Genomic DNA, 26,559 nt, shown 5'->3' on the forward strand with positions numbered 1-26,559 from the left:
CATTGATATCTCTGTACAAGATGGTATATTTGGTGATAACGCCATTTCTCTCTGCCAAGAGTGGCATCTGCCAAGTTAATTGAACAGATGTAGAAGTAGAGCTTTCCGAGTGGAGATTTTGGGGAAATCCACTGGGTACCTCTTCAGGAACAGAAATCTCTTTAACCATCTCCTCCCCAAAGCCCACTTTATTTCTAGCTGAGAGCCTGAAGACATAAGAAGCTCCTTTGTGAATGTCTGTGGCTGTGAAGTGATCTTCCTTCTCTGAGAATTCCATGGTCGTAAATGTATCCACATCTTTGCGACCAAACTTCAGACGATAACCCTGCAGCGGGCCAAAAGTTTCCACAGGTGGATGCCACTGAATTAGAGCCGTGTTCATCTGTGTGTGGCTAATCACAAGCCGAGGTTTGCCTGGAACTGTAGCACAATGTTATTTAAAGATGATAAATATAAACACAATTGCACGCACAATTCTTAAGGCTAGTTTTAGCAGGAATACGGATATATTTTCTCTCTCCTTACTCTAAGTTGCACACATTACTGTCTTATGGAGGAAATTCTGTCCGCCTCCTGCACTATTAAGTCATATTGTATCATGAACTTCAACCATAGAGATGTTTACTGTTTTTTTGCCTTCCTCCTGTACCATTATTTCTAAATACAGAGAACACTCAAAGCCACAGGACCTAGTAACACGAATAGGGAAGTAAAACTTGAAGGAGACATCTTATGAATGGTTCTGTCTCACAAATCCTTGTTTGTAAAAACAAAACAGTACTGTCATAATTTTAATTAATTTAGTCCAAAGCACATTTCCTATAAATGGGAAAATAATTAATGATGACAATAACAGTAGTAAGAATAATAAGGAAGAAATTTCATGTTTATAGATGCCTTTTATCATTGATAGTTAAAATGTGGTAGAAGGCAAGTCAGAACAACCTTGCAATCAACAATCATTACTATGTATGATAGAACACTCTCATTCTACTTTCCATACACAAATCACCTCCAACATAGTGTGTCTCAGCTTGAAGAGGTAGCACAGTTTGAAATCTACTTTTTTTCATTGTACTGGCTTATCACATATGATGCATTTTCCAGTACGGTCTTGGTGCACGTGAACTAGATTTCTTCTGAAGAAGACCAAAGTGGTAGTTCTTCTTAATATGCACACCACGTACACTCAAATTCTTAATTGGAACCCATTGGTCCAAAATGATAATTTGTCCTTCAGAGAAGTTCAGACCACAAGTGTGGTGAGGTTGTTCAGTCTAGAGGGTTGAATTAGTCCTAATCCAGGCAGAAACTCCTTTATACAATTTATAAAGTGTGCATTTTCAGAGTTCCAATATCAGTTGTCCACATTTACTGTTCTAATTAATTAATTAATTGCCATTTAGTCATATCCATTTATATGCATTTCATTTATATTTTCATTAAGATTTATATTTCAAATTAGTTTGTTTCTATTACAATGACCTAGTTTATAATGAAACATATACATAACTAGTTAGAAATTTAGTGTTCATCATGCATCAGTGCCTGACAGGTCAAGAGACTAGAATAGTTCTGAGAGTAGTGGTATAATGACAACAGACTTCAACAAACACTAGTTCCATCTGCATTCAAAGACTTCCCATGTGAACGTAACTGCTGCACTGTGAGCTCTGCATCCTGTATTTAAACACTTCAATAGATTTTGTTACTTATCTTCAGTTCTCAGACACCAAGCAAATCAGATTGTTATTGTCAGAAGTTCTGACTACCATTCCATAATGAATTAAGAATAAGGAGGGAAGAATGTCGTGCTTTGAAGAAAATTATGCATTTAGTAAGCTCTTTGCTCACTGCATCTTTTCTAAGTTATGACATTGCTTCCAATTTCATAAGAATTATAGCTAGGTTTTATTTACGTTTTCCAAATAATCTTAATTTTAAACGTCTAAGTCACCCGGAAGTATTATTCTCAGGAATCTTGTCAGTGTTTTCCCATGCTTTCTGCTGTGTAAAGAATCTCTCTCTGATAGTTCTGATTTCACTGATTGCTACAAGTTTTTACGGAACAAAGAAGAGGCTGTGAAGGCCTTTTGCAGGCTGTACTTTTCTCTACATTGTAATTATTACTAAGACCAATGGAGCATAGGAAAGAATAGAAGAGTTCACACCAAAAGAATAATAACTCCTTCAGCTTTCTAGAGGAGAGACTGCTGGAAGGTATCATAAAATTATTTTTGTGATAAATTGCCTATTTTTCTTTGTGGCAGAACTCACAATTAGAACTACATTTTCACCTTTGTGGTAACTACACAAAAATAAATTAGTACTTGCTCTTGATCAGAACAGAGGAAACAATAAAGCTTACTTACGCAATAAAGTACCCTGTGATAAAAAGAGTAAATAAGAATGGGCACTTGTTTTTTTTACTGTAGAGCCATTCTGATGTTGCAAAGTGGATAAATTTCTTTTTACTTCCAGATAGATTTCGATCAACATTTACTTTTAGTATGACCACTTGCAAATATAAGTCTTTTAGGACAAACAAGATTCTGTGCAATTCTATATACAGTAACGTCATGGTATAGTTCTATCTTCTGATAATAACCTGAATTTGCCATGAGTCCAAATGAAGTGAAATTGTCTATTAAAACAATATATTATCTGATCAAGTGAAATCCTCTTCCATTACTACACAGCAAGACAGCCCTTACACATCCCTTTGCAACACACATTACAGTTGCAATGGCATACTAGAAGCTCATGCAAACGGCCTTTGTCAAATTACCTGAAGTAATTTGCTTCTGTTAGCTGCTATAAACTACACCACTGCCTTAACATAAATTTTCTCCTCTTAGCTGAAATATGGATTTCAAGAGTGCTGTCCAGCACAGAGAGTAAATCCCAAACAACGGACAAGTCATGGTGCTATGAGATTCTTCGACTACTATGACACAGAAATTAAAGGTCAGATTAAAATCTTGATAACAATTGTATGGTATCAGTGACTAGCAAGTCTTCATTTTTATCAAGATCTTATTAATGACACATTCTGCAACTTCTGCCGCAAGTAATTAAAAATTTTCAAGTACTTTGATTTGGAAATGTTCATTAACAATTTTTCTTCCATCTGATTTAAGTAACTAGGAAAGGAAACTGAACATAAGAGAAAAACACACTCTGGAGTAAAAATATTAACAGCAATCACTAACAACTGTAGTTTCCATACTGTAGGCTTACTTTTGTTTCATGAATATTTCCTGTCTAAAAATTGTAAATGATGTTTTTATATCACTAACTGGACACAGCAGAACAGTTACTTATTATCTGAAAACCTTACAGATAGTAAGCTTCTCTGGTAAATATTCAGACATCTATTCTCCTTTCTCTTATGAACATAATCTTGCACATTCTAATACAGTTGCACCTGTCTTCAAACTTGAAGTTAGACTACAAAGTAAGACCCTTCATTTGCTTTATTGCAGTATTTGAATAGCACTTTTTTGGAAAAAAATAGTCAAACAGAAACTCTAAGAGAATAAGAGGTTGTAATGCAGACCTACAGTCCCTTGGTATTAATGCATCAATCCTTCACCTTCATGATGCCTTCTCAAAGAAAGACAGGGAGCCAGAAATTCTTGGTACTAACTAAATTGTATCTCTTTTTTCAAAAACCTGCATATGAATTTTCCTTACAAAAAGAGTTCAACCACAGCAAGCTGTAACACCAAGTGAAGAGGTGTTCATACAATATGGAATGTATGAAGGAACAAACCGATGACTACTTGTTATCCTACATACCAGGAACAAATATTACTTGTTCACAGGGTTAAGCACATAGCAAGAACAGTGTAATATGTATTACATTTATAGACATGCCTCTGATTCTCTATTACTCTTCAGTCACTCAGGTTTATATGGGACATGGCATTGTTCATCTTTCTAAAGTAGAAGCATCAGAGATCATGGAAGAGTGAAATATGAATGGTCAACATGGGCTAAAAGCAGAGAAGCTTTTAGTTTTGCAAACACATTTGCATACCTTATGTTTATGCCTAGAAATAATGGAAATAATAATCTAATTATAATCTACGTAATTGTGTTTATTTAAATTGACAACTGAACTTTAAAGAATAATGGACCAAGTGACTTTTTTTTTTTTACATCAAGCTCAAATGCCAGCAAAGAAGTATGCATCACTTTTTTCTTCCCCTTACTATGAGAACCATAGGAAATATAAGAAGTTAGAGACTAAGTCTCAGCATTAGCCAAGAGTAATGACTAGAAGTTATTCTAAAATCTGAACTAAACCAGTATGATATATATAGCCACCAAGACCAAGGTTTTTCCAAGGGATCTGAGACAATGATATAGATGTTTTTGATAATAATACAAGATGTGTTCTAGATTCAGAGATTGTTTTAAAAATTGAGTCAGTCACTATAAATACAAATACATACATTTTTTGGACTTTATCTATTAGCATAAACAATACACTGTACTTACGAGAGCTTGTAATGGTGCTACATGTGACTGTAATTGAATACCCTCAATGGCTGTACTATAAAACTCTGTAAACGAGCACACCACCTACAGACTGTGAATATCTGTAGGTGAACACCACACTAAACTGTGATGGCATCATTTGGTAAAGCTGTGCCACAGTGAAGCATATAAACTAAAATAAAAAAAAAAAAAATTGATCCTCATCTAAAAGCAATTTGATTCAACCCATCAGTGCTAACTGATGAATTGGTCATGCAGTCAGATACCCACCATCTAGTACCACCTGGGACCAAATGCAGACTGAACTCAGCGGCACGGTGTATTCTCACCCAGTTTGTGTCTTAAATTACCCCTGAGCAATATGGGCTTCAGGGTTTCGCAGGCTGGACTTTTATTCTGTTTTCCAATTATCTGCTGTAATAATCATATTCTTTTGTGATAGGTTGTGACTGTCTTACTGATAAGTTCTTTCAATGTTTTTACTGACAGGCAGCAGCGTTGCTGCTCTCACGGAGATCATGAAAGCCCTTTGCAAGTTTTTCAAATATCCTTCTCAGCTCTGAATTTTTATTTTTCACTCTCCACAAAGATACCAATCATAATGGAAGAGCTACTAAAAGGTATAAAGCTAAGTATTACACTTTGGCCTCCTCTTGAACTGAGAAAGGAACAAAGGGGGACACTGGTTCTGTTTTTATCTAGATAAATGAAGGACCAAATACTGAAACCCTATATCCTATAAACATTTTCTGCACAACAGGAGACTTCCAAACAGTATCAGCAAAATACTAGGAAAAGTCAAAGGATTTATTTAGAGATTATTGCGTATGTAAGTATTACCTGCACCAGTAGTAGATATGAGTTTGGGTTTGCTGCGTGCTCCATCACCTTTCGTTGTATATGCTGTCACAGTGAAAGAGTATGCAGTTTCAGGCTGAAGCCCAGAAATTATCATTTCCTAAGATGAAATAAAACAAGAACAATTTATTAAAAATATATTGTTTGTCAGGAGAGTATGAAATCCTTCAGAACCCCACTTTATATTACATACAGTGCATACACTTTTGAGCTCCTGGCAGTGATAGCAAGCATTTCAGAGCACCAACAGTGTTCTGTGTGAAATACTTCATAATGCAAGACATTTCACTCACTTAAGCAATAAAAGACAGCACACATCTAAATAGTATGCCTCAGGTAGTTTAAAGGAAAAGGCCATAGACTTTTAGTCTTCTGAAACGCCTTGCCTGAGGAATACTACTGACATTGTGGAATGCATGCTTATGTAGATATGAGCAACTCAGTTTAACTTAGTCATTCACAGGGTATCACTGACATAGTTCTAAAATGCCTAGTAAGAACAGTTCTACATCCATACTTTATAAGTAATGATGGTTTAGCTGAACAAGAAAGCCTTGTTACTTTCCTAACACTTCCATTGCAGCCTGTGTCACTGGTTGCACTGCACACCTAAATATCTGAAAGGACTTCAGAAACAGCTCACTCTTCAGGTGGAAAGAGCTACCTAAAACACCATTAAGAAATCTGGTCAGAGGACACATCTGATGGCCCTCAAACAAGTGACAGCAGCTACAAACCAAGTAGCTCTTCAATTAGTACAAATCAACAGCAACAAGTTCAAACTCTAAGTATCAAAGCAAGTGGGGATCTTTTCACACATGTGTGCAGATACATGTACATGCACACAGGAACAGGTTAAGGGCCAGCCACTTGAAATGAACAAAACTTTCATCATGCTGTAAGGACAGCAAGAAGAGCTTAAGTCTTGCACCTTATGACACAAATTTTAATTGATACAAATAAATTTTATATGCAAATATGAAAGGACAATATTTGGAGGGAATTGACTGGCCCAAAGTTCTTGACTTCCATTCTTTAACCACTAGACTGACTTCTCCTTTGCACTTTCACATGCCTGACCATGAATTTAAGCTACATTTCACTGCTGCCAGAGAGATGGTATATTTATGCATCTAGAATAAATAGCAAATGCGCAATCACATATAGTCCTGAGATGCAACAGCCATGAAAGTTAATATAGAAATTATAGGTCAGACTATTTTTCAAGATACTGGGTATGAGTTTAGTAAAGATGTGATTAGAATTCATCGTTGGAGTTACAGTCAGTTATTAGCAATATAGGAATAACAAGGCAGTGATCAGAATGAGTGGACAAAATAGCTCAAAAGGAAAAAAAACCCCAAACACATGAAAAACTACTACAAAAATCCTCTCCTTAGGATCTATCTCAGAACTGAACTAACCCTTAAGGCCAAGATCATTAAGACAAACTTCCCATCTTTCATAAGGAAATTGTACCTGATAACTTAATATTAACAGAATAAGACTGTAAAAGGAAGAAAAACCCCACAAATCCAAAGCCAAAATAGTGATTCAGATACTAGCCTCATCTAAAACAACCAGTACTTCATGGTGTAAGAGACTGCATGTAGTATTACAAAATATGATTTGGATACACCAAATGTTATTACTTTAGGGATAAACATTGCAGGGCATCTGGCTTTCCTGATAGCATACATTTATATTACCCAAAAGAATGCACAACTGACTTCAACTTTAAGTTACACAACAAAAATGTTAACCTTAAAATGAAAATGGAAAAATACAACTACTAGTTTGCAACTCTGAACCATTTCTGTTCATTTTTCTAACACCTTGTAAAGAAGAAATTGTGAAGAAAAGTTAGTGACAGCCATCAAAAAGATGAAACACAAAGCAGTGCCGTACATTTTGGAGTCATGCTAAATCCCAGAATAAGCAAGAGTAACCTTACTCTCCCTGGGAAAAGAAGACAAAAGAAAGAACTGCCACAAGAGAAAACCTCTGATGTTAGCAGCATGCGTTTGTGCAAATGGCAAAAAACTAAAAACAACCAACAAACAAAAAATCCCACAGAAAGCTGAACCCTCCCACTGACACTACAAGCAAACAAGCAAGAAAAAAAATCCCAAACCAAACACACAATGGTTTTCTGCCCAATCAAAAACTACTCACATGTTCAGTAGTATCATCATATTCCCACTGATTTTGAGTTAAGAAAGTTGAAAGGAAAACAAAAGAAATAAGGAGATTTGTAGCCTATTTGAGACAAAGTTTTCTTCTTAGTAGTAAAATAAATTAGAAAGATGCTTGAAAAGAATCATGTACAGTTTGAATTAACCATGTAGAATCACATGGAATTTGGTTAATGAATCAGGCCAGGTATTTTTAATTCCATTTCTGCTTTCCTTAAAAGCCAGCTACTTCTTTCCTTGACAGATGAAAGAAGTAATGAATCCTCTTGTACCATGTAGCATTATTTTATAACAGATTGCATTAAAAGCTACCATGGAAGAATCAAAGGCTACCTGGTATATTTAATCACATTACCAGGCTACATGCTTCAGTTTCCTAAATTAATTCAATGAGGTATTTAAATTAATACTAAGATTTTTTAGTCTTAAAACCTGACCACACTGGCATTTTATCATCCAGGTCTTCATACCTACACAAGCCCTAAACACATGTATCACAGAAGTAGGATAGGCAGGAAGGAGTGGTGGGAAGAGAAAGGAGTTGACTGTCCAGTGTGAAACAATAGCAAACAGGCAGGTCAAAGACAAACTTGGCAAAAGAAGAGATACGAGTTTTGCCTTTATAATATTTGGGCTTCCATATCTCATCTAGTCTCCAGTTACTGATCTTCTAAATGTTCAAAATTATTTAAATCTACCTCCACACAGAGGCTGAAAGTAAATATCTGACCAAGGAAGGGGAGAACCAAAGCACAGTAGCATCTCCTTTTCCATCTCCTCTCCCTTTTCCCTTTCCCTTCCCACCTCCTGACCTAGTTTCATCTCTATCTCCCGTGAATTTAAGCTGTAAAAATACCATTTTTTGTAAAAGAGGTAAGTAAGTACTGACAAGTAAAACTGCAACAAAGAGCTCCAGAAACAGAGACAGTATTTTGAGAATAGGGTCATCAGCAAAATGCAAGTATAGGAATTCTTTAGAAAGGTCTCTGCAGATCTGAAATTAAGCAGTAAGACTGGAAGGGGGATAAAAAAGACCCCCAAAATTTTATTTACTCACATAAATTGCTTAAGAAACAGATTTTATTTAGATTGATAATTTCTTTTAATTTCCAGGCAATCCAGTCATAACCTGTGGGCTAGCAGCGAGAGATCTGTATTGATAACTGTTTCAATGTAGGATGACTCCTCCAGTACCCGGAGCTTCAGAAATACTAAGTTTTACAGAGGACTGATGTATCCCAGTCAGTAAAACTGTAGTTTGAGAAGCTTTTTAAACTTGATATTTTCATCATCTCATCATCTCATAATTTCTAAAACAGGTGGGAAATTTTGCAATACAAATAACTGCATACCTATTTTAACTAAGCTCCTCATTTTATCAATTATTGATATGAATAATGACAACTATAAATACCTCAGTGGTTTCTAAATTTGCATTAAGAAACATGTGGTGAGGTTCATATGAACAAATGACAGAAACACTGTAATAATTGGCTAACACAGCCTCCTAATGATTCTAGGCTCACCACTGAAAGAACAAAACAGCAGATGGGTAGGTGCACAATTTGCTACACTGACTGTGACTTGGCTCAGATCTCCCTGATGCTTTAAAACTTGACAGCATAGGAATAGGGTGAAGTCTCCAGGTTTAAGGGAACCAGCAGAATGACACTGCTTAGCACACAGTTGCAGAGTGATAGAAAAAAAAGCGTCTAGGTTTGGTTCAAGAACCTTTATATGCAAGCATTCTGAAAAAAAGGTTTTTTTAAATAGAGACAAAAAATGTTAGCTGGTAGGCTGAAATACAAAAACAAAAAAAAACCCCCAGAGAACAAAAGGCAGTTCTGGATAGCTCTCTGGTACATATTTTCACTGTGACCTAGAAAAGAACATAAAATGCCCTAATTACCTGTGCATCAGCCAGCATGATGTCCTTCAGCATGGGCTGACCCTTTGGCTCTCCATTTTCCATCCTCACGTAGTGGACCTGGTATCCTCGGATCTGACCATGCTGCTTATTGGGTACAGGTGAGCGCCATGACACTTTAACAGCAGTAGAGTTGACAGCCTCTACCTCGACTTTGCGAGGAGGACCACTAGGAACTGGAACAACATCATTGGACAGAAGAGAATTACAGGCACCTGTCCCACCCATGTCTTTTGCCTTTTTTTTTTAAAGAAGGGCAGACTCACTATGTTTTCTTTGAAGAATACAAATTGTTCAACAAATGAAAATGCTCAAACAATCTGCTCTACCTTTCAGTGAAAAGATCAAAAAACATGACTGATGCAAAAAATGGAAGAAAAAGGAGTATTAGAGAAATAGAAAAACATGTAAAACTGTACAAAAGCCAAGGAAGATGCTTTGAGGTCCAAAGCATTACAGTGCAAACAGGTATTTTAATAATCGAAATAATAATACTATCAATAATAACAACAAAACCACAAAAGATTTCAAAAAAGTTTCCTTTGTTTTTGTTTGCCAAGTTCTATGTTTTGTTTTGTTTTGATTTTTTTCCTCAGTAGTATAAAAAGGAGGCTGATAATAAGGCTGTCTTCTGTCATTTTCAAGAATGGAAGAAAAGAAAATGTGTGGAGCATCAGTTTTCCAAGATAAAAAACAAAACTAAAAAAAAAAGCCTACAAAAAAACACCCCACAATCCCCCCCCAAAAAACCAAATCAAAAAGCACAATATGGAAGAAGAAGAAAGCAGTTGTATAAAAAAAAGAAAACAACCAAAAAAAACAAAACCTGAAAAAAGGTTTAGAGACAAAAGTGTATAAAAATAACAATGACTGTAAAATCAAGTAAAAGGCAGAAAGCTTTTTCCCTGAGAGTTATTTGTATGTTAAAGAAGGAGCAAGAAGGATATATATGGGCTCAAAGGAGCAGCAGATTCACGTCACTCACAAAAGAAGTACTTTCTGATAAAAAAAGGATAAAAACACCAAATATAAAATTGATGCAGAAAGGACAAGTCTTTGATTAAAAAAAATCAAAAGGTGACAATATTTGATAATATTTTGGAAAAAAAAGAGGAGCAGAAAAAATAGTGTTAGGCTATACAAAAGACAGCAGATCGACAGAGAGTCATAGAGGTGCAAACTGATGTAGTGGAGGCAACATACCATCTTCATCTGTCCGAATCAATACTGCTAAGCTCTCTGGGCCAGGTCCAACATCAGTGTGGGCAGTCACAGAGATCCGGTACTCAGTCCATTTTTCCAGCTGTTCCAAAAGGTATTGAGTACTGTCCGAGGAAATTCCCAAAATTTCATGGGGCTTGACATCTTCTCCATCAATCTCAATGTACTTGATGGAGTATTCAGTGATAATGCCGTTCTGTTTTTCCACCGGTGGAGGTTTCCAACTTACCAAAATGCTAGTGGAGCTGGGGCTTGTGCAACTAATGTCTTGAGGAGGAGCTGATGGCTCTAATTTCAGTAGTGGGTTAAAGGAGGATTTGAGTGGAAGGATAGGAGTGATTGAAAAAAATGAACAAAAGAAAAAATAAAAATAAATAAAAGACAACCAAATGAAAATAAACAAAATAAAAGTAGAAACTTATAAAAGCAAAACGTCAGATAATCATATGCACCTTGGCTTATTAACGTGAAGAAACTGAAAATGAATAGACCAACTAAATGGTGAAAAAGGATGTAGGGGAAATATATGAAAATGAAACCTCAAAATAATATTACCTACCTGTAATTAAAATTCTTCTTGAAATAAAACAAAAACGTGACACTTCTATGACTACTGATCTATCCTTATAATCACTGCAATTAGTGCAAGCTGTAGTATTTTACATGACACATGATTTTTATTTACTTACAAATTTGGACATATCCCCTTCAAGTGGCTTTACTTTCTTTGAGAGAAAAAACTTTTAATAGAACTCCTAAAAACTTGCAATAATTGCTAGAAATTGCTCCACAGATTGCCATTTTTGTAGCCTTTCCACTGTCGTAAACAATTATTTTTTTTTTAAATAACTGAGTCTGCCTGACACAAGTCAACCACAAATTACATTTAAATGGAAAGCATTTACTGAAACATTTATTGTAGCCAACATATTAGGAGCATGCAGTGCATAGAAGATGAAGAAAGTCTTAGTCAAAGATTTACCTACCAGGAAAAAGTGACAGGCTTGTTGATTCTGACTGTACCTTGTACTTACCCTAGATCAGCTGTCAGTTTTATTTTTTTAACTCCTCTTGGAGACACCTTTGCTAGCAAAGAATTAATCCTACCAGTAATGTAGATTACTTCTACAGGGAAAAAAAAATCTACCCCAAACAATGTGTCAAGAAAGCAGGTATTCATTTAACAAAGAGAGTTTACAAGCTCAGCACATCAGAACAGTGTGAGTTTCTGACCGTTTAATCTCGTCACTAGCACCAATCTTCCAGAGCAGAAGTGCTTCGCTTTACTGATTTGTTCTTGAAGGAGTATGTTAGCATATTTACCTTCCCCGAGCTCCATAGCATTTAAGCATGTATGTCATTCCACTGCTTTCAGTGAGGCAAATCAAGTACTGAAAGTTAGGTATGCATTTATGTGCTTAAATGCACTTTGACTTAGCAAAATCTATGCCTACTAACAGATCATTCAGAGCACAAAAAAAAGAGAGTCATAGTTCAGAATCACTAGCAGAATTAGTGGATGTGGACTCCTTTCCTATATCTACCCCCTCCCTTGTAAGGAAAATGTAAATACTTGGAGCAAGATCTTTATCCCCCCAGTAAATCCCTTGTTCCCCCCTCCCCCTTCCCATTTCTTAAGAGAAAAGAGAAATAAATGGATTTCCCATACTTATACAAGGCACATCAAATAAAATTAAAACCACAGAGAAGGCCTAGGACCCTGCTGTGACCTACTGCATTTACAGATGTATCTTTCGGTTCCCTACAGCTCTTTCTACAGGGATCAATGGCTTTCGACTCAGTATGCTACACTACTCTTCTGAAGGGAAAATAGGAGGGAATGTACCAGTACTTTAACTAGCTAGAGGAGGTATATGTGGGAACAGATGAGAATTATCACATTTGGGGCTGTTTTTACAGGCTAATTCACTAATCAAGTACTCAAAACATGTGGGTCGCCTTCTACCACTAACTTGTGCAGAAAATAAAATACATGTAAAATGTCCCTTAAGGGTCTTACGATAAAGAAATAAATCCCCGCAGCACCTTCCTCTGATACCAAGATGAAAGGCAACAGCATATTCGGTGAATATTGCTAATAAACTCATAGAAGTTGATTAATTTTTAATCCATTATACTCTTAAAATGCAAAATACTACATTTATGTAACTAAGGATAATTTAAAGGCTACTTGTGTAACTAGTTTTATTAATGCATATAGTTTTTTAATAAAATACATATTTTGTGAGAAAAAATATTTTGCAATCTTTTCAATAAATAACTTGGGTCTGATGATTAAAATCAACTGGATTTCCCTACTATCTGAAGACACAAGGGTGAAGAAAACATTATATTCTAGAAAGGAAAATGGCAATACGCTTATATATGGAACATGAAGCCTTGGCTCCTAGATGTTGTTTTCCATACACAGCCTAAGAAATCTTCACCCAATATAAGAGAATTGAGCATTCTAAATAGTTGAAATGGCTTGCAGAATAAAAAAATACCTTTTTCTAAATCAAATTATTTATTCTGGCTTACTAAAACGAAAAGATGCCTTGCCATTATCTCCAAAATGAGCCTGGTGTTACATAACTGTCTTTTATGCTTATTCCAAATGCCTTAGAAATGCTTCAGATACATTTAGCTCTGATTAAAGGTGTGCAGCACTGTATCTCCAGTCACACTAATTGCTATTAATATATAAGACTAATAAGAAATGATTCTGTAATCACATCTGTCATGATTGCAAATTAAACAGACTGGTGTCAATTGAGAAACTGAATTTTCTGTTTTGAATAGCATTATTTTAAGAACAGGTCATCTAATTTAAAAGAAATAGAAATAGAATAGCAGTAAGTTTTAAAATGACACATTGTAATGCAAATTGCTAGGAAAGCATAACTCACCAGACAAGAGTAACACTTCTGGACATCATTGCTGAATACACGATTGTTCTAATTAAGTCTTAATTTAACTATTTTAAAATGTATATATAAATCCCTGACAAATTTTTAGATCTTGATTGTAGACAAATGTGATCAGTTTCATGGCACAGTTTCCATAAGCATCCAGTGAGAAAACTACCTTTCTACTGGTGTGAAATGACTGAACATCATAAAAAGCCCAGATTAAGAAATTCTAAGAAAATCAGAATGATTAGCTACTATAGAAGACTTGTCAAGATAGTTTTGGTAAGGTCTGAAATACTCAACCTGACCCACTCTACAGGTTATTTTACTTCATGAAGAAGCTGCAGAAACAACCTACTGTTACAGAAAATATGCAGACTGGGTGAAGGAGTGTTATTAATGCATGTCTGTTGCATGATACAACATTTTATCTTATTGTAACAAAATATATTATTAGGACAGCAGATTATTGCCTCCTCAGACACCGGTTTACACGCGTTGTTGTTTTTGCTACTACGTAAAAGCCACTCATGTATTAAGCTTATCACAATACACCTCAAAAATACACACTTTAAGCATTCTTTTCTTCTATTAAGCACTATGAATGCTGCACTTTTATCATTCTGCCTTCTCTATTGCTGCCACTCTGGGCTACTAGGATTCATCTCTTCAAGAAATACAAGACAAAGGAATAAAGCTTGCAAGGAAAGACACCTACTTGACTGCATGGTTCTCGCTGAGATTTCTGCTGTTGAAGCACCCAGGCCTTGAGGAGAACGTGCAGCTAAACGGAATAAGTACAGGCTGTTTGGCCTTAAGCCTTGTAGACGATAAGATGTAGTAGGTTCAGTGGAAACCCGTTGCTAAAGGTAGATAATAAGAAGGTGTCTGGATTAGTATTCAGAGATTCTGAATTCCATATGTTGCCTATAGAAGAAATGCTTTTATGCTCTGATAATAACCCCACAGAGAAAAACTTAAATTCGAGAATATAAATCAGACCAAAACCAAACCGAAATTGAATATATTACTTTTGACAAACACATATTGAAGAACAGTATTTTTTAAAGTCAACCGTTTAATAAGTGGAACTCAGAGCCAGAAATACTGCTTGACTATTGAGGAACAAATAGGCATGTACAACATATAAAAGGCTTCTTAGACAATACCATATGAACAAAGCCTTAGCTATGGCCATCTTTTATGACAGGAAATTACAAGATTTTATAATGTAAGTAATCTTACATTTAACCTTGTAGTTAAATTTGTGTTCAAATTATTAAGAAGCAAATGCTTCAAAAGAGTAACTTATTAAGCAAGGGATAGGATGCTTATTAAGTATCCTAATTAGAGGTGAACTACGGATCTGGCCGCCTTCTGCAAAATAAGCTTATGCAGTCACAGTTTATGTGTGAAGCTGCCATAAACATAAGCTCAGTTGAAGCATCAGCAGTGAGTTGATGATGCAAGAAAAACCAATGAAGCTGACACTCTCCTGCTGTCTTCTGAGACTCTTGGCTTCTTTCTTTAGTCTGGGACACCTGGCAATATCATGTTTTTCTTATCAGAGCAGTTCATTCTAAAGTTTATGGTACAAGCACCACAGAGGCCCTCAAACTGAAATCATTTATGCATAATGGTACAGGCAAAGTCCATAGTGGGTTTTTATTTCTAGAAAGAAAACCCATGTTTTCTTCTGAAATATTACTGAAAGATTAGAAAAGCTTAAGATTTTTCTTACACAATGGCATAGAGAAACAAAAATCATCTAAGGCTAAAAATAGACTTCAAAGTCCAAGCATAAGCGTAAAAAAGCTGAATGGGTCCACACGCCTCCAGATACTTTTGCTTCCAAGCCTTTGTAGACGAACAGGCTTGGAGAGATATGATCAATGTCTGACACTGGATGGAACTTCTGTGGAGAGCTCATTGCTGTCCACAGCAAAATTCCACTGGCTCATAACGATCAACAGCATTTTCTGCTGTTTGCACACCTTCAGTCTGCCCCTAGGCTAACTGCTGGGTTTAACAAACTCTTACACATCAAGGCATTTGTACTAAATAAAGTTAGTAATCCATCAATTTTAAACTACTGCAGAATTTTATTTCTGACTCATTAAAGAGTATTTAAAAGATGTTGCTGCTTACCTCCTCCCCGTGCTCCCCATCTTTGTAAACCAGTTCATAGCTGGAAATTGTATCAGAGCGTGGAGGTGTCCAGGAAAGCAATATGCTTGTTTCAGACTCAGGTTCTGCTTTGAAGTTCAGTGGTTGACCAGGCACTAAAGGAAAAGTTGAGCAGTGTCACCAATCACTTATTTGGCTCGTTCAACATTTGCAAACCTTTTGAACTATTATTTGAGTATTTCCTGGAACTTAAACATTACTGCACTTAAACAAATTGGTTTACAGTACTAAGAAATAATCTGAGCACAGAAAAAGAATAATGAGATATTCGATTCACAGGTTAAAAATTAACAAGGATTTTTTTGCAATGTAAATAATGCACGCAGAACTGAAAAGCAACTGAAGAGATGCCTGGCGATGAATACCTGCAATCTAATAACCTATGTATGATATGGCAAATATATATATCTATGCATTTGGATGTGTATGGGGAAATGCTAGTAGTGCATGTGACTGACTGGAATAGTCTAGAGGAAAGTGTTAAAACCATTATATGCATTTCCAAATACAAAAATTTTATGCTCCACTCACAAATAAGAAAGATACTAAACGCATCCTTTTCTTTAGGAAGACACCTACACATTGAATGCTTGTGTAAACTAAAGAAGTTATAACCTAGTGAAGAGATGTTCAGTTATGTGCTCATTAAGTGACATATTTCTACTCTTTAATGACTAGCATTCTAGTAACACCACTTTCTAACTGCAAGAGGTAAACATGCAATTTTGATTGCACTAATCAGGAACATTCTCTGTTGTTATATCTTTTGCAGTAGCCACTAAAATTATCCAGACTGAAAGTTATCCTCATTTACTTCTTTAATTCCAAAGCAAATAATAAGGTTGACTGAGAAAAGACAGCAAAATAGAACTCTAACTCTGGATTGTATACAATAGTTTTGGCACCCAAGTTCTAAAACATTACTTTCAGTTAACAGTGCTGTTGATAAGGCATGAAACAGTTTTTCACAGCATTTCTAGCCATTCAAGAATAAAATGTGGCATGCTCTTATTTTGGAAATGGAAAAAATAAGTACTTCCCCATACATACTGAGAACAGGTGTGTCAAGTAGGATGTGACAGTAATGATGGTTTCACAAGAATTTTTCAGGGGATTATTCTCTTCCAGCATTACAAGTATGCTGGTTTTGTACAGTAAAAGACCTAGTAACTCCATGGAGCAAACAGTGAAAATAATTTGGTAGTTTAATTTTTATCGTCCTCAGACTTCTACAGAACATCACTGTGAGGATAACACTGCTCTTGTGCATGCTATTACACATTTGATATCTAACTTTAAACAGATAACCTTTCTACATGAGGTGCATATTCAAACTCCCACATGGAGGTTGCAAGTCCTTACAATTCTTTTTTTAATGACTGAGAGTGAACAGGAGACCAACGCTCTTTACAGGAAGTAAAAAGGACAGGACTAATTAGATATTTTTCTAAAAGATGTCCAATCAAAAAGGGTCCACTTTCTGGGTACTGCAAAGTCAAAGGGGAAAAGATCACAAAGCACAGGAAGTAATTACAGGAAGTACCAGCCAAGTATTTTTGACATAAAATACTTCTGATTTTGCAAAGAAAAGCTGAAAGGCTGGGGGTGGTTCAGCTAGGAGAAGGAAAGGCTTTAGGGGCACCCAACAGCATCCACAGCATGAATGGAAGGCATGGAAGAGATGCAGCCAGGCTGTTCATAGAACAGGACATGTGAGAGGCAGTGGCACAAGCTGAAATATGAGAGGCTTAGGCTGGAGATAAGGAGAAGCCTTTCCCCCATGAGGACAACCCAGTGATGCAGTCAGGGTCCAAGGAAGTTGGAGCACAGCCTTGTGGGGTTTTACACCTCCACTGGGTGAAGCCCTAAGAAACTCAGTTTGACCCCACAGCTGAGCCTGCTATGGGCAGTGTCTGGGGCTGAAGACCTCCCCAGATGATCACCTGGCCAGCTTGGATTGTCCTGCAATGCTATACTCTGCACTCAGCGTAGGAATACATGAATTGTAGAACACAGCCAGGCAGTAATAGTAACTAACCCATATGAAGGCTGGTACCATCTGTTATGAGAAACATGGCAGCAGATGGAGAACCAAGGGTATTTCCTATCTCTCTGCATGTTTTAAGACCATCATCCTCCAAGTACTCCTTAAAAAAAAAAAACCCTTTGTGGTCTTAGGTCTGCAATTTGCTATCACTTTATCAAGCTGATGACTAATTGGACTTTTCCAAATGCTGTTTGTCAAAATTGCATACTGCTGAAAAATTTAGTCTTCTCTCAGGTTTTTCAAGCACAGTTAGGCATCTCTGAGGCTGAAAACACTGACAGAAGAAAGAGGTGACAGGGAAATCTGCATTGCTCCAAACAGATAAGATGGAGGAGAAAAAAAAACACCCAAAAGTAACACAAACTAAACACACTGTATTGCTGATAAACTCTGGTGGGGAAACCAATGTGTAAGCCAAAGGAAAAGGACAAGATAAGAAAGTGGAACATTAAATTTAAAACTATTTAGGATTTATGCTTAGAACACACATCAGCTTAAATACATCTTCAGTGGTACACAGGAGCTAAGCCAAGTTGCAGACAGAAGCTACTGGTCTCCTTCAGAGACAGAAATAAATCTAGAGAAATTGCAAAATCCATGTAAGGGGACTTTATACTCTTGATGAAGTGCTTTTAATTGCACACCTCACATCTAACTCCATATTAGTGCTGTATATGGGCAACTCACTGATGGGATGTTCTTAGATGAGCATTCTCTCAATACTGTCTTTTCTGCTTTGAGATCAATGTGCTCTGCAAATGCCCACTAAAAGTCCTAACTTCCCTGTGCTCCAAGCATACCTCTTCTTATTTCTAAACATGACATATCTTAGGTCTTGCACACAATGAAAGACTACAATGCAGTAACAAAACAAAGAAAAAAGTCCACAACCACTTTTTCCAAAACTTCATACAAAGTTCAACATTTTCACTTGTCTAGTCCTTCATGTTTATTGCCGGATAATCAGAAAAAAACACAGATTGCTGGACCTTGAACTGCATATGTAGTTCTACATGCATACCTGACTCAAGTGCCAGAACAGAATCATAAAATGGCGTCTCAGAAAGGCAATTTAGTTCCCTGCACTGCTCTTCAGCTCCGGCTGAGACAATCAGAAAATCACTCAAGGCCTGTGCCAGGTTTGCAAGTGATACTGGATAAAAAGGAGAGTCTTCAGGCTAGAAAGGGCTCTATGACACTGCTAGGTTGAAATCCATAGCTAGAGCAAAACTCAGTCAGTACAAGCAGAAATCAGCTATGCAAAGGACAGTAGGTTGATCAAAAAAAATTACAATCAGTAGGGAACCTAACGGGACAAAGAGTTTATGCCTCTGCTTGATCTGAAAGAAGCATGAAACCCTGCAGAGAAGCTCTTACATTTGAAGAGCTACTGTGCTGCAGTGTTTTTGTTTTGTAAAGCAATACATGTGTTTTTTGAAATATCAAATTCTCACGGAATATAATTATAAAACAAAATGGGTAGTGTACTAACTATACGTGCATTCTGATCTCCCTCTATCTGCTACAACTGAAACAATGTCTTCAAATGAGTTTGAAGATACCTGAGGCTTGCAGTTTTGAGTATCAAACAGAATTACATTACTCAATTAACTACTAAGCATTTCAAATTTTCAATAAGCATAGCATATTATGTGAAAAATAACCAGAAAACCTAAATCACTTTCTTAAAATAGTATATGCAACTGACATGGGGGGAGCCCAGAGAATAAAATAAACATGTTGGTCAGCCTAAAAGACAGAGTCCATTTAGTCTTGTCTGAATGACTAGAGAACACAGTGAAAAGATTAATTATTCCTCAAAGTATTTCTGTTTATGCATTATTTCTACAGTGTAGCAGTAGAGTTGTCTTAAAATTATTTCAAGCTGCATTCTTTCATACCTAAATTCAGTGACAAACGTAATGTGTGCACATTTCCATCATTCATTCACACACTTTCAAAAATCAGAATTCGGGACTTGAAAAAATTCTGACTAAAAGAGTACCCCATATTCATATCATATTTGTATTCTAACCAGAAAAAAAATACTAAAAGTTAGGAAAAAATCACTGTGCGAAGGTAAGGCCCTCAATATTGAACTTGTCACGTTAGCATTTAAATGAAGTAAAATAGAGACCAGGACACTTAACAGAGGTTAACTGTGCTTTGAGAGTAGAGGAGTTATTAAAATAACTGAAATAGTCTTTCCTACCTGACCAGAAATGTTCTTTAAGGGGAATTTTGTCACTTAAAAAAGTATCCTGCATCCCACCTCCGCATCAGTACATATAGATATCTCAAAAGCCAGGTGTCAAGAGGATTGCGCCACACTCATTTCAGTAGTGCCCAGCAACAGGATAAGGAGTAACGGCTATAAACTAAAACAAGTTCCACCTCAGCGTCAGGAAGAACTTCTTTACGTTGAGGGTGGCAGGGCACTGGAACAGGCTGCCCAGGGAGGTTAATTGTGCAGTCTCCCTCTCTGGAGATATTCAAAACCCACTTGGCACATGTCCTGTCTAATCTGCTCTAGGTGACCCTGCCTTGTCAGAGAGGTTGGACTAGATGATCTCCAGACCTCCCTTCCGACCCTAATTATACTGTGATTCTGTGATTCTTCTACCTTCTTTCTTGCTTCATGGTTGAGTTTCCAGCTGTGTGCTCTCAACCCTTCCCATATGGAAGTCCATTTCCATGAAATGCTTCACAAATACATGAGCACTGTGAAGTTTCAGAGACACAAGGTTTCCCTGTTCAGGTGTTCATGAAAATAAATTTAAATATCTGGAAAAGTAGCTAGCTCACTACAACCCAGAAGAGTATTCCCTTGCTACAAACTCTTTTCCTCAGGATTTTTAATCTTCTTTTACAATAAGAACTCCAGAAACTTTTACTAATTCTGTTTAAGCTAAGGCTCCATTTACATGCCCTGCAAGTCAGATACTTAACCTTCTCATTACTGTCTTTTTTTTGTATTTTTAAAACATTAGACTTTTACAACTGTAATAATCCTTAATCTCCCGACCATGGAGAATCCTTGGTTTAAAATTAACAATATGCTTTACATTGTAAGTTTTTGTCTAAAGAAGCTTATGTTTACAGGTATGCATTCATCTCCCTGAGTAGTTTTGCTTCCTCTCTTTCTCTAATAATCTCCTATCCAATAGAGCTTGTGTATCTCTTACTCTCCACTCTTTCTACAAAAGCTCAGAACAAAACCAAGATTATTTTAATTCCTTCAGAAACTATCCTCTCTCTGCACATTAAAAATGAAGCAAAATTAAACAAAATGAAATTAAACAAAACCAAGCCGAGACACTCAGTTTAACACTAAATTTTCCTGGCACACACAGGTTAAAGTATGTTCCTCAGAGTATTCGTATTTCTGACCAGTGTAAGCACAGACAGGAAATATGAGACAATACATAGGAAGTGCGTCCTGAGCAGGCAAACTGAACATAAACCAACAGACAAGAAGCATCACAATAAAATGCATATCAATATTTCTTTAGTCAAAACTTTGGTACACCAGTTGACCTGAATAATAGACTGGTCCTGACTCCATTTTCAACAGAATCAAATCCTTTGGCCCAAAATGCAGAATAAGGATTTTCTTAGGTTTAACTTCCGCAATCAATATCCCTTTTTTCGCAAGGCTCATCTCCATAGCACTTTTCTGATTACAGAATGTATTAAAATGGTGTCTCTTTATTTTAAGAAAAGCACTGCTGAAAACAACTGGGCAATAGAACATGGCATTACTTTAAATGCTTAAGTACAGTACTGAATACCAAAACTGAACATACAACTTTTTTTAGATCTTGTTGTCTGAAAAATGTTTCCTTTTTCTCCCCTTCAACTACATGCTCCTAGTCAGTACTTTAACTAAAAAACAGTTTCACTATCAGCAGGGTTTTGGCTGACCTGCAAAGAAGCCACTCACACAGCCATTTCAAAAGAACAATTCTGCTGTATTAAGACAGCAAAAATCCTTGTGAGCAGTCTTTTTATAAACAATTTTTTTATTTTTATAATTTCTCTCCAAAGATCAGAATACAGTTAAAGGAGGAAAGCTTTGAACCACGTAACAGATCCTATAAGTCACAGACATCAGTAAGATTTCATAGAATCATAGAATCAACTGAGTTGGAAGAGACCTCAAAGATCATCAAGTCCAACCCTACCATGGTTACTAGACCATGGCACGAAGTGCCACATCCAGTCTCATCTTAAAAACCTCCAAGGATGGTGAATTAACCATCTCCCTAGGCAGCCCACTCCAATGCCTGATTACTCTCTCTATAAAACATCTCTTCCTAATACCCAACCCAAACCTGCCCTGGCAGAGCTTGAGTGTGTGCCCTCTTATCCTACTGTTGGTTGCCTGTGAGAAGAGACTGACCCCCACCTGACTACAGTCCAAGGCAAGCATAAGGGTTAAGACACATATTTATAATGGCAGGCTCATTTGTTTAAGAAAGAAAAAAAAAATCGACCAAATGTAATGAGTATCCCATTCCTGTTTTTTTCCTCTTTTACCAGTGTTTCCCCTGATTTTAAATGGCACTTTATAATTCACTTTAATATTTGGAATCAGTTTCAGTTTGAGGGACTTAAACTAAAATAATCATATTCAAATTTAGATTATGGCAAGTCTGAAAGAGAAGGACAAGGAAGTAATTTTATTCCGTGATATTCACTGAAGAGAAACTGCTGGACAAAAAGATGGGAGAATCTTAGTTTTTAAAACATACCCTGAACTGGAGAACTGCACAGGACTTTCTTAGTTTTGTCCTCTTTTATCACTTAAAATGTTCATATTTCAAGTATGAGTGTCAGAGTTTAAATATGCCTCCTGTAATGCCAAATTTTTTATTTTTATTTTTTCAACATTGTCACAAATACACATTGTCAAATCAACTCTGTTATGACATTGAAAACATGTATTGAGGATCCCTCCAGCCCTATTAAGGTTGTCAAAATTTCTTCAGATAGTAACAGTAGTCAGGGACAGATGGGCACGTTTAACAGCAAGTTCTATGAAGGTTTCAATAAACAGAACTTTTCTGCAGTGACCTCAGCAAGTAATGTGACTTGAGCTAGTCCAGCTGAGCTTTAGTGCTCATTATTTTGACTCCTTCAGCCTTTGCTGGGGAAGCCATTGACAAATACTTGCTAATCTAAGAGGTATATGGTTGTGAGTAAAAACACAGATAAGGAGCTCACTAAACCTTCTTTTTGAAAAGCCATTTGCACATAGATTCAAGCCGAAGCCAATATAAAAACTAGTCGTTGAAAATGCCGAAATTAAACTATGGTGTAAATATTTACATGTGTGTATGTAGCACACAGAGACATTTTAATGTACCAGTAGTAAGTCTGAAAATAGCTAATGTTTTAAGTTCTCGGTTGAGATACTGCAAAAGGCAACATCTACATATTTGTGTAACACAACGCAACACCTAGAAAGGACGAAACCTCAATTTCTGTCTTTATTAAATGTATATTGGTAAAATGCAGAAATAAAGATGGGATGAACATAACTGTCTTCAGTTACACTTTAGGTATTTGGTTTTTAATAATTTGAGAGAGGCTAAATTCTGCAACAGGAAACTTTTCTGTAATAAAAAGTAGCATTATATACTTCTAGGCAATCACTGACCTACAGTAATACTTCATACAGTTTCCTCTAAACTGCTAGACAAAAGCAGCTTCTATTTCTTACTGCCATAATAAAACACTTTGTGCAGTGCAACTCCACCAGAGCTTCTCAATTTTGACTTCATAAAAAAATTTCTGCAATGTTTATCACGGTGCTTTCTTGTCTTTTGCTAATAAAACTAATTCATGGACCTAAAACTCCTGAACAGAAACAGAACAACACACCTGCAGACATAAACCAAGAATATGGTGACCTTGTGGCAATCACTTTGCAGGAACAGGTGGGATTTGATGTATAATCCAAAGTGTACAAAATTGCTTGCTTGAACCTATACAAAGGTTTGTTTTATTTAATGTTTTCATGTTTTACTTGTTTTGAGAACCTTACAAAGTAGTTGAACACACATGCAGTGCACACACATTTTAAATTTCCAAGAGCCATCTAACACAAACCCACCAACACAGGTAAGTCCTCAAAGAAATCTATGAAAACCTATTTGACAAATTTGTTTGGTGCACAGACCACTGCCAAACAAAATGTTCAAAATTTGGCCACCTCCAAGATGAAGATCTCTCTGAGAATTCCCCAGATAAATCTCTTGACACTGATGAAAAAAGAAAAGAAAGTGTGAAGGGCTATTTTCCACTCTTCAAAGATAACTCACATTGTGGAATTGACAAAAGGTTACCTGAAAAAGCTGCCTGAATAAACTGGCTATCCTTGAGAGGAAGGTTTTTTGCAACATTTTAAACTCTATCTCTGCAAAATTTCTGCATGTATTCAATTTTTTTTTCACACAAATTCTGTTCATTGCTAACTTACCTCCTGTTTGAGTGATGACTTGAATGTCACTAGAAAGTGGTCCATCCCCAACAGAAGTAAAAGCAAGAACCTTCACAGAGTACGTTTTCTGGGGTACAAGATTCCCAATAGTGGTAATATGACTGTCAGCCACATTGTGCTTCATCCAACTGTTGACATGTTGAGTGGGGTCCATGGTGTAATAAACTCTGTAACCTTGTATTTGTCCATTAGGTTCCTCAGGTTCTTCCCACTGTACCAAAATGGTGGTAGAGCTCAACATACGGGCCTGTACATTGCGTGGTGCACTTGAAGGTGCTTGCTCTGAAGTCCTTGTTGACACAGGCTCACTGGGTGGCCCTCGCCCAATGTTATTTACAGCAACTACCCGAAACTCATATTCTGAATATGGGCTTAGGCCAGCCACGCTATAACGTGTTGTGGCCACTCCATCAATTTCTTTATATGGCTCCTCAGAGTTTTTGGGTTTGTGTTGGATTATGTAGTAAGAAACTGGCTCAGGGTTTCCAGAATCCCAAGTCAGTGTTATACTTGTGGCTGTGCTTTCTGTCACCACAGGTGTTCCAGGAGGTTTGGGTAAGGCTAAAGGCATATGAAAAAAAATGTAGTTAGCACTATGTAACAGTAAACATTAATTATTACAATAAGAAGCTTACAAACAGCAAACAAAAAACAAAAAACAGGAAGATGGAATGGAAAGAAGGTGTGATCTGTTCACAGCAAGCTTTTGGCAATTATGATTTCCTTCAAAAATCTATTGTAAATCTTCATGCTTTGTATTGTAAGTTTCATTTCTCATAACTAATGACACTGATTCTTGCAATAAATCCCATAACCATAACCAAAAGAGAAATTCTGTAGACAGACAATACACCATTACAGCTGAATTTTCAGATATTTTTTGAACATCTACTTTCCAATTACTCAGTGAATATGATGCTTAGACACCCAGCAACTCTAAAAAATCAAATGACTAGCTCTTAAAGGCTCCTGCCGTTGACAAGTAAATGCAACAATACAAGATCCTTTATTTAACTGAAATGAAGGCTGGGAGCTAGACACAGGAAAATAATGGAACATTATGACTAACGTACTTTAATTAATATTACTGATTTAATTAATGAACATTACAGCTGTCTGAACCTGTATTCTGTCTTATGTCAGTGACCAGCTGGAATATTTAGCCTCTTGATTTAAGATGGTATTTAGTCTCTTTCAGTGCAATACGTTTGCCCAGAATATGGCAATGAATGAAATAAAAGACTGAACTATGTCCGAATATATGTGCTTGGGATATACCTTTGACAGTTATCTGCGCTATTGCTTCTATAACACCAAGGGTAGACATAGCAACACAAGTATAGTTTGCAGACTGTCTGACATCATTAAGCTCAAGGACGTTCCTCCCTATTGGCATATCATCCTCAGGTGTCAAATCTTCTGCTCCTAGCATCCATTTCACATATGGCATTGGTGACCCCACCGCAACACAGGTGATATTTACACTCCCGCCAGGCATGATCTCATGGTTTGTGGGGGGGATAGAGAACCTCGGTGGGACCCGTCGAACTGGAACAAAACACAAAAAAAAGGTAATAACATATACAAAAAAAAACCCACCTGAATCTTGCATACGGACAACATGCAGTGTACAGACACAATTTAATGTTTTAACATTTATTCTGATCTGTCAGAAAATATGTATAAGAGAAATACGAGACTAAACAATAATTTCGTCTGCACACAATGTGAATTATTCTGTATTTACTTGAGGATATTATTAGGCACATTCATACAAAGGCTTATTCAGACCTATTAGGGCCCCACATGTAACTAACTACGTACTAACAATACACAAACACCATGCAAAAGATATACACGCACACGTGCACGCACACACACAGGCGCACATATATATATGCATTTTTTATGCCCATACATATATATATGCACAGAAGAAAACTGGAAGGTCAACAGCATGCTTCAGTTGATCACCAACTTCAATGCTGTGTGCTTCCAGTTGATGTGAATAAATGTGCTAGGCCACATTGTCACATCACAGTCCTGGAACACACTGCCTACAGTAAATTGGAAGTGCAATTTCATTTGCTTTCAGACTCAAAGTAGATGCAGCCTCAAAACCTCACACTAACACTGAAACAAACATAGAAAAATATATAATTGCACACAGATACAAATATATATATACATATATATACACA

General features: G+C 36.6%; 1 protein-coding gene across 1 annotated transcript in view; it reads right to left on the minus strand.

Annotated features, from left to right (window-relative positions):
* Window positions 1-25,913, minus strand: part of LOC103806231 (receptor-type tyrosine-protein phosphatase delta) — a gene marked incomplete at both ends in the record, with an annotated part of 31,667 nt that extends 5,754 nt beyond the window's left edge. Inside the window, 9 exons of the mRNA XM_009078915.1 lie at window positions 8-420; window positions 5,347-5,464; window positions 7,540-7,566; window positions 9,469-9,662; window positions 10,690-10,995; window positions 14,338-14,482; window positions 15,768-15,901; window positions 24,338-24,919; window positions 25,637-25,913. Coding sequence (XP_009077163.1) covers window positions 8-420; window positions 5,347-5,464; window positions 7,540-7,566; window positions 9,469-9,662; window positions 10,690-10,995; window positions 14,338-14,482; window positions 15,768-15,901; window positions 24,338-24,919; window positions 25,637-25,913 — 2,196 coding nt within the window. The remainder of the gene's footprint in view (window positions 1-7; window positions 421-5,346; window positions 5,465-7,539; window positions 7,567-9,468; window positions 9,663-10,689; window positions 10,996-14,337; window positions 14,483-15,767; window positions 15,902-24,337; window positions 24,920-25,636) is intronic.
* Between the last annotated feature and the right edge of the window lie 646 nt (window positions 25,914-26,559).

Source organism: Acanthisitta chloris, unplaced genomic scaffold (assembly GCF_000695815.1).
Source record: "Acanthisitta chloris isolate BGI_N310 unplaced genomic scaffold, ASM69581v1 scaffold40670, whole genome shotgun sequence".
NCBI classification, from domain to species: domain Eukaryota; kingdom Metazoa; phylum Chordata; class Aves; order Passeriformes; family Acanthisittidae; genus Acanthisitta; species Acanthisitta chloris.